At 36.4% G+C, this 9,454-nt stretch overlaps 1 protein-coding gene across 1 annotated transcript in view; it reads left to right on the top strand.

Annotated features, from left to right (window-relative positions):
- Positions 1-7,606, top strand: part of DNAJC5B (DnaJ heat shock protein family (Hsp40) member C5 beta) — a 52,668-nt gene extending 45,062 nt beyond the window's left edge. The window contains exon 4 of the mRNA XM_004697541.2: positions 7,333-7,606. Within this exon, the coding sequence (XP_004697598.1) occupies positions 7,333-7,427 (95 nt within the window). The 3' untranslated portion in view covers positions 7,428-7,606. The remainder of the gene's footprint in view (positions 1-7,332) is intronic.
- The last annotated feature ends 1,848 nt before the right edge of the window (positions 7,607-9,454 follow it).

Raw genomic sequence — 9,454 nt, 5'->3', positions numbered from 1 at the left:
ACGTGGTTTAATAAAGATCACGCCTGGAATATCCTATGGGCTGATCTTCTCTTCTCACAGGGTCACTATGAATTAGAATTGAGTTGACAGCACACAATAATAAAGCAATAGTGTTTTGTTTTAAAATATACTATTATTTCTATGGATTGTTCTGCATTATTTGCTTTCATGTAGAGCAAAGATTTTGATGAAAGCAAATTTACCAGTTTTTTAAAAATGAGTTTTGCTTTTGTTATCATGTCTTGTCTAATCATGCTAGTCCCAGATCATGATTTATTCCATTTTCTTTTTTTTGTTCATATTTTGTTCTTTATTTCTTTTTTTTTGTTTTTGTTTTTTTAATCATTTTATTAGGGGCTCATACAACTCTTATCACAATCCATACACACATCAATTGTATAAAGCGCATTTGTGCATTCATTGCCCTCATCATTCTCAAAGATTTATTCCATTTTCTTCTAAAATTTTTATCGTTTTATGTTGCACATGTTGATCTATGATAGATTGTATGTTAAATTTTATATAAGGCATGAACTTTAGGGAGCGGTTCATTTTTCAAAAACTATGGTCAATTGTTCCAAAATCTTTTGTTGAAAAGACTACCTTATTATCACTAAATTGACTTTGCACTTTGTCAAAAATCAGTTAGCCATATCGTATGACTATTTCTACACACTCTATTATGTTCCATTAATATATATGTCTGTCTGTTCAGTACTGTCACACTGTTTTGATTTCTGTCATTATAAATTACATTTTAAAACCAGGACGTGTGAGTCCTCCAGCTTAATTCTTTTTCAATTTTGGGGGGGTTATTCTAGTTCTTTGCCATTCCATATAAATTTTATAATAGCTTCTTAAGATATTCAGAAGAATCCTGCTGATTTTTATTGAGTTTTTATTAAAATTTCCAGTCTTTTGGTGAAAAATTGACATCTTTACTATGTGAATCTTCTAATCCTTTAATATGGAATGTTTCTCTATTTTTTAGGTCTCATTTGGTTTCTCTCATGAGTGATTTTTTAATTTTCATCGTCCAGACTTAGTTTATGCTTTGCTAAATGTATCTAAGTATCTAGTTAAAAAATATTCTTAACGGCATTGTTTAAAATTTTTATTTAAAAATTTTATTTTCCAGTTGATCATTGCAAGCATTTGTAATTGGTTTTTTTGGTGTACTGATCCATGCCTTTGCAAGGCTCACTTATTAGCGTGGCATTTGTAGACTGAGAATTCCGATGTAGATGATCATAGTGTCTGAGGACTGGGGTAGTTTTATTTCTTTTTCCCATGTGTTAGAAATGGACTTATATGTCCCTGAAGACTCCAAATACATTTCACTTTCTTTTCCTCCGTTTAAGCCGCTCAGACCAATACTTAGATCTGAGGGGTAAGGAATCTGGAGGCTTTTTGGGTTTTTTTCATGAAGCAATTTTTATGTATGTATGTATGTATTTGTTTATTTGTCTCCCTCTCTCCCATTCCTCCCTTCCCTCTTTTCCCACCCCATCCCTGACCCCCTCATTCATGGTCATCAAAGTCTTGTTTTTGGTATATAAACTACATTTCTCCTTCTTTATTTTTGCTTATAACAATGGGGATATTGAATATTTATCTTTCTAAAATTGACTGAGTTTGCTAAACATAATGTTCTCTTGTTTTGTCTATGTCTTGCAGGGTTTAAGAAACAACATTTTTTCTATTAATGTATAAAATTCCATAGTGTTAATTTACTAGAGCTTGTTTATCCATTCCTCTATAGTTGGGGTTTTGGGTTGTGTCCATGTGTTTGCTATTGTGGAGGTTGCTGCAATAAACATAGGTGTACATATGTCTGTTCAGGTTACATTGTTCTTTTATTTATGCCCCATAGAGAGATCGCTGGATCAGGAGGTATTTGTTTCTGCATTTGTTTATGGAAGTGTCATCTGGTTTTCCGTAATGGTTGTACAACTCTACAGTCCCACCAGCAACATAAAAACATTCCTAACATCTGTCTACATCCCATACAGCATTTGTTATTTTCTGTTTTATTGAATTTTTCCCAAAATTCCAGTGTGAAGTGTTATCTCATTGTTATTTTAATTTGTATTTATCTCTTTTGGGGGGTGGGGCAGGGATTTTAAAGGTTTATGCAGAAATGTGCAAATAATAGAAACCATATTTTTCCAATTAATATTAATTCAGAAATTATTCTGACTGTTATTTCATGACAAGCAATTTCTTTTATACTTATCAATGCTACATACAGAATTAAAAACACTTTTTCATTTTCTAAAGAAATCAATAATTTACATTCAATGTGATTATCAATAGATGCAAATTTAGTGCTGTCATTTTGTTAGTGTGTGTGTGTGTGTGTGTGTGTGTGTTAACAATTCCTTCATACCATTTAATTTTCTGTGCTGAGTTTTTTGTTTATGAATTTTCTTTTCATATCCTTTGTTGTTAATTTTGTTTTTTTCTAAGTCATTTTAGCTTCTCTTTGTTTTGGTGAGAATTATTGATTTTCTTGGCAGCTACCCTGAAGTTTACCTTTATCATACATATAGAACAACGTGCTGTATCTTGTTATCTCTTTGACTCTTCTCCATATGCAAGTTCTATAATGACACTATTAATTAAACCCTTCTTCGTATGGTTACAGGCCATCTGCACATCATCTTTGGTAAATTGTCTATTCGTGTTTTGTGACCATTTTTTATTGGATTATTTGTATTTTTCTGGGTAAGATGTTATAGTTTTCTGTAGATTTTGGAGATTATTCCTTTATCTGATGTATTATGACTGATTGCCCCCCATCCTGGTGAAGTCATTTATTGTGCATAAATGTTATATTTTTAGTAGGTCCCAGTTCTTTATCTTCTATAGTATGAATATTTTGCATTATATTTGATAGTGTGTTTATGCCTTGTATTGGGTCCTTAAGTTTGTCCCTATATTTTTATTGATAGTCTTGATAATTGTGTGATTTATATTTGGCTCTTTGATCCACTTTGAGCTTGGTTTTGTACGTGCTGTGAGGCATGGGTCTTGTTTCACTCATTTGCAGGTGAAGAGCCAGTTTTCCCAGCAGCATTTGTTGAAAAGACTGTGCCTTGCCCATTTAATGGTTTCAGTTCTTTATCCAAAATTAGGTGTCTGTAGGTACTTAGTTGCATTTCTAGGTTTTCATTTCTTTCTTTAATTTTTTAAATCATTTTATTGGGGGCTTGTACAGCTCTTATCACAGTCCATACATCCATGCATTGTGTCAAGCTCATTTGTACATCTGTTGCCATCATCGTTCTCAAAACATTTTCTTTCTACTTGAGCCCATGGTATCAGCTCCTCATTTTTGGTTTTCATTTCTAATGCATTCGTTTTTATATCTATCATCTCATCAGGACCAAGCTGTTTTGAGTACCAAGGCTATAGAGTGGGTTTTAAGGTCTATGAGTGAAAGACCTCCTACTTTGTGTTATTTCTTTAGAAAAAAAATGTGATCTTTTCATTTCTTTTTCTTGCCTGATTCACTGGCAAGGACATCCAGCACTTGATGCACTGCCCTGTCACCGCACCACCCTCAACTGGTGAATAGTTTTCTAATATGGCATATCATATTTTCACTTTACGCTGGGCGCTGCAAATTATGTAAGTGGTACTGTTCAGGTTTTCCCCTGTAGGGGGTTTCTTGCTGTAGCTGTAAAGAAATCATAGAAATGGGTGGCTGTATAGCAGAGAAACCATTTCTTCACAGTGTAGGTGGCCAGACGTCTGAATTTAGCAGCCCTGGGGGAGGGGTCTCTCTTCTTGTTTACTCCGGAAGAAGGTCCTGGTCTCCCTCTCTGCCTGATGCTCCTCCGTTCTTTGGTGAGCTTTGTGGCACGCCCTTCACTGTTGGTCAGCCCGTCTTCTATGTCTACTCTACTTTTAAAAATAAAGAATCCCAAAGACACCCTACACTGATATTGCCTCGTTAACCCGAGAAAGAAAACCTTGTTCCCAAATGGCATTATATTCATAGGTCCAAGGGTTAGAATTGGAGCACACCTATTGTTGGTGGTGAAGGCAGGTAGGGGAGGGAGGCACAATTCACGATGCTAAAAATGATGAATTTCAAGCTTGTTGACGTTTTACCAGTAGGATTATTTTTATTTTTCTTGTTAAGATGTTATAATTTTCTGTAGATTTTATATTTGCAATTTAGATCATCATAAATTAAGAGCTAACTACAATGCCCTATAACTTCTATACAATAATGTCAAGATACAAAGTACAGTAAAACTAATATGCAGCAATCTTCTCTCCAGAATAAAACTACTTAGCACTTTATTGTCTTCTTATGCCATACTAAATGAATACAGAAGCAGAAAGAATAGGCCGCAATTAGAAGACTATATTTCTGATTTGAGTTCAGTAACTAAACACTTTCAATGACAAGTTATAGGGCATTATAGTTAGCTCTTAATTTATGATGATCTAAATTCCAAATATAAAATCCTCTTACCCACTGACTTATATAAAACCATTAGAAAAAGATTTTACCTGCTTTGAGATAGTTTAAGAATTATAATTTTAAATATTTAAAAGTATATATTCTTACAAGGAAAAGCAGAGAAAAAGAACTGTGGTTTATACACCAATAGACAAGACTTTGATGACTTGGAGGAGGCCAGAGACAGAGGTGGGAACAGGGAGAGGGGACAGAGGGTGGAGATTTAAAAAAAAGGGGGGGAGGGTTTAACCTGACAAAAAAATTTTTATATAAAATAAAATTTAAATTACTCCATGAAAAAAATTCTTCTACAGATTCCTTACTCATCAGATATAAATATTGGTCTGAGTGGCTAAAGAGAGAGAAAACTGAAGTGGACTTGGGGTCTTTATTGACCCACGGTTCACACAAACACTGTAAGGGGATATAGATATACCCTTTTAGAAACCAAATAAAATCACTGCCATCAAGTTGATTCCAACTCCGGGCAGCAGGTGGAGTCCTGCAGGTAGAACTGCAGGTGTGGGTTTCCGAGGCTGTAACTCGTGATGGGAGTAACTGTAACTGTAACTCTTGACGGGCTTAGAAAGCCCCTTCTTTCTGCAGCAGCGCAGCTGGTGGTTTCAAAGTGCCGGTTTCAAAGTGCTGATCTTGCCATTAGCAGCCCAACACGTAACTGCTGAGCTACCAGGGATCCTTCTATATTCCTATATGATGCAGACATTTCAAACACACCTATTCCTTGACACTAGCTAAAACCTAAGGCACATAACTTTCGGTGCTGCGACATAGTACCAATCTCTGTTCAGGAGTGGTGACATCGAGTGGGATTCAGTAGCAGAGGGGAGAGAGATGTTTGGACTACTGTATCTAACTATGTCAAATGATATCATCTAGATGCTACCCTTAAAGGGAAAAAAGATTTTTTTTAAGTGGCATTATCAATATCCACTAGGAACTAAAGATTATAAACTGAGTCAACTCTGTCGTAAAGTAAAAGCATATGCCCAATGGGATCCTCAGAACCACAAGGGGGTCCATTCAGTCAGGGTCAAATGGAGGAGAACTGGTACCTTGAAGAGAATCCTTCCCCAATTATTTTGTTTTTGAGTAATTCAAACTAGAAAGATAATGTAACAAATACTACTAGGACATCTCTCTTACTTTCAAATGTTCAAAATTTAGAAATTCTACCATGTGAAATTTTGGGTGGTGTATTGAAAACAAAATAATTTAGATGCTGTATTCTCTTGCTTGCAGAAGATCAAAATAAAATCAGAAATCTGCTAAAAGGGCTTTATACACCATCTTGAGATAGAAACCTATCCTGAGGAGCACCATGTATATTTGTGTGTGTGTGCGTGTGTCCATGTCACAGGGTAGATGCCAATAATTCAAAAGGAACCTAGTTAACACTGAACACTGCAGCAAAATAAACAAACACTATGAGAGCTACATTCAGTTTGTTTCTCTCAAACCAAATAGCAGTGAACTGAAAGCTAACACTCTCAGGGCATTATAGTTAGTTCTTAATATTTTAAAGTCATGTTCCCCATTTTTAACTTTTTCTTTTTTGGAGGTAATAAAGTATTAAAAGAAGACAATTTATAGTCCTGACCTTGTATCTAAAAATGTAAGATTCGGTGCAAAGAAAAATCTGTTGGTAGCTTAACTGCTCTTGCCATGCACCTTGAAAAAAACCAGAAAATTAACAGCCACTGAGCTGATGAGGCCATATGGCTTCTAATTAGACTCTTGCTCTTCGCCAAAATTCTGAGCCATTTATTACATTTGCTGTTCGGCATTCATCACATCTTACTGTCCATGAAAAAGTCATAAGGAAGAGATTAAAGTTGTCCTACTACTTTTCATAATTCCCCACTGAATATTTTTCCTATCTCTTCCCCCAGCCAAAAGGAACCAATTTCTAAAAATAATTCATGGAAACTAATTTTTGCAACTGGCCCCAAACCTTTTTCTTTCAAGTCATATGATATTCATATGTAAATATCAATCAAACACCATTAAGACATTGGGCCAGGGTGGCAGGACTGGTGAGTCTCCCAAAAAGCTGTTTAAAGTAGTTCCAAGTTTTCTCTGATTTTTGGCTGCCAGGATTCAGTGATCAAAGTTAATAGACCAGTAACTTAACAAAATAAAATAGTCCGACTTTTAACTTCTAACTGTAGACATTAGTTTCTTAACTGTAAACATTTATTGAGTACTTAATATTTGTCTGACAGTATTCTAGGAGCTAGAGAAAGAAAAAGATGGTTTCTGCTTTCTTGGACTTTAGTATCAAGTAGAGGAGACAAGAAGACACATATGAAACATTGTAGTTTATATGAAAAGAGCCCCTGTGGCGCAAATGGTTAAATGTTTGGCTGTTAATCAGAAGGATCATGGTTCAAACTCCACCAGCCACTCTGCAAAAAAAAAGAGATCTGGTGCTACGATCCTGTGAATATTACAACCTGGAGAGTCCTATGGGCCAGTTCTCCTCTGTCACCACCAGTCAGAATCGAACAGCCTCTAGGAATGGTACCCACTAGAGTTGCGTGGAGCACAGTCTGTACAAGCCTATCTGGTGACCTTGGCTCCAAACTCACCAGGCTCAGCAAGTCCCTTCAAGGGAAATGCTGGGCACAGTGCTCAGTTTTTAATTCTATACCCGATAAACTTGAATGAAGACTAAAGACACCGTTTCCTCCCTCTTCAATGTATAGCATCCTCAATGTCTAATTAATTGAATTGTGTTGCCACTCTCTATTTTAACAAAAATACCTACCACTTGTCCCATTCAGTGACGTGTGACAATAAGAGCGGGTTCATGGCTCTGCTTTGCTTGTTTCTAGATGTGGACTTTCCCATCGTTCTCCAGCCTACAAATGCAAATGAGAAGACACAGCTAATCAGCGAAGAACCTCGAAGTTATTGCACAGACTCTTGATACTGAGACCCCTGAGGACCCACAGGACCCCCTCTTGGTTCAGCCATGCTTCCAGGTGGTGATGGGGAGACTGAGGCGCATGAACGGCTGTGAGCGTTTCTCCATTTGTATTTTATTGTTAGGTTAGGGAAAGCTGATTGCTACCTGATGTTCCCAGTATGCAAACATTCTGAGTAGAATTCCTAAGAAACACATTCCACTACGGTGAATAAAGACCTGAAGATCGTTTTGTGCTCCTTGCATGGTGGCAGTGGGCAGGCTGGAATAGCATTCCCTTGATAAAAACTAGACCTCCTTCGCCACAGACTAAGGTTTTATTCCAAAACAGAAGCCATTGATATATTATTCACAACTGCCACAAACATCACCAGGAAAGAAAAAAAAAACTGAATTTGGGAAGAATTTTTTTCAAGGAGATTTTTATCTGTCTATATGTAATTTAGCTAGAGAAATATTCCAAGAGTAGAAGTAAGTAGGTTTAAAAGAGAGATCATATTATTTTAATATATATTTTGAAAGATTCGAAATTGGCACTTACTGAATACTGACCAGGAAAACCACCAAGAAGTTTTGTATGTACTTCTTACATATTTTAAAAATCTAATTTTCAACCCATATAAAATCTTATGAGTGATCCAAAAAATGATTCTGAGCCTGAACAGTGAGTGTGTTGACTGTTAGTAAATGTAACTGGTTCGGTCAAACACCTTAAGGAAAAGAATCCCATAGACCAGGATTAGCATCCCACATTGAAGTCACTTCGTGTAGCTCCCTTACTTGCTTTCTGGTGGGATCTCCCATATGGATGAGAATGTACTCACTTCGGTACATGTTGGACAGTTTAAGCTCAAGGTGGTCTCTACATTTGCTCTTGATCCTTATAGTCATCGTTCGGCAGAAACAGTGTCATTTGGCAGCAAATGAGTGTCTTTCCAAGATCTTTCTTAGTTCTACATAACATTGCATTTTCAAGCTCTCATAATGTTTTTATATACTACTGCATGATATGCCCTTTTCCCTTTGTCTCTTATTCTCCCCGTTACCAAATTACAGTCCACTGCTGCTAAATATAGATTGTAAGTGAGAATTGGTGTTATAGCTTTGACATGCCTGAAGTCATTAAAATCTGCTCTTAACTCTTGGGTTATTTGAATTTTTTTTTAATCGGCATACTTCAGTAGAAAGAGGGTTTGTTTGAAAATTAAGGTAGCTTGTTCTGATCTAAACTCCCACAAAACCTGTGACCAAGTTAGGTGAGAAGAAAATGGAAAATTCGTGTCTTGGTTTTCATATATGCCCTGGCCTCCGTCCCAGTTTTTGTAAGAACTAGATGAAATAGCTGAGGGAAGAGAACTCTGAAAAGGCAAATGTTCCGAGGTTTTACATGCATTTTATTGTTTTCATACATAAACAGGATGTGACTTCTTACGCACAAAAATTATCTCACTCATGAGACCAGTGAAGAAACCCAGGACTACCAGGTCCGTCTGCACTCAATACTTCGTACCTAACAAGCAAGAGCTCCTCCCCTAAGTGGAGGAAACAATAGGACAAATTATCTGTGTACAACCTGAGCCACTACATTTCCTTTTTCTAGTTTCTCTAAGCAAAAAGGTAGGCATATTTCCTACCCCCCACCAAAAAAAAAAACAAAACCATTTTATTGGAGGCTAATACAGTATCATATCATTCCATAGTTCAATAACATCAAGCAGTGTTGTACAATTGCTACCACAATCAGTTTGAAAACATTCGCTTCCTTCTTGAACTCCTTGATATCAACTCCCCTTTAGCCTACTCCTCACCCTCCTGCACTGTACCCTACCCCCCGGTTTCATATATCAAAAATATGTAACAAAAATTTAAGAAGGTTACTCCCGAAGAAAATCTAATATAAACCCCAATATGAAAAACACAGAAAATGTTGAAAACCAGATCAGGCCCAACATGCACTGCAGTGGGATCAACTGGCAAGGTTTTAACTGTTCAAGTCAGTTCTATCATTTTGATCATCTAGAGTCATCTCT

The sequence above is a fragment of the Echinops telfairi genome, unplaced genomic scaffold (genome assembly GCF_000313985.2).
Source record: "Echinops telfairi isolate 266 unplaced genomic scaffold, ASM31398v2 ScPeMD7_1;HRSCAF=3_0, whole genome shotgun sequence".
NCBI classification, from domain to species: domain Eukaryota; kingdom Metazoa; phylum Chordata; class Mammalia; order Afrosoricida; family Tenrecidae; genus Echinops; species Echinops telfairi.
Note: the sequence above shows the minus strand (reverse complement) of the source record. Positions and strands in the feature narration are given on the sequence as shown.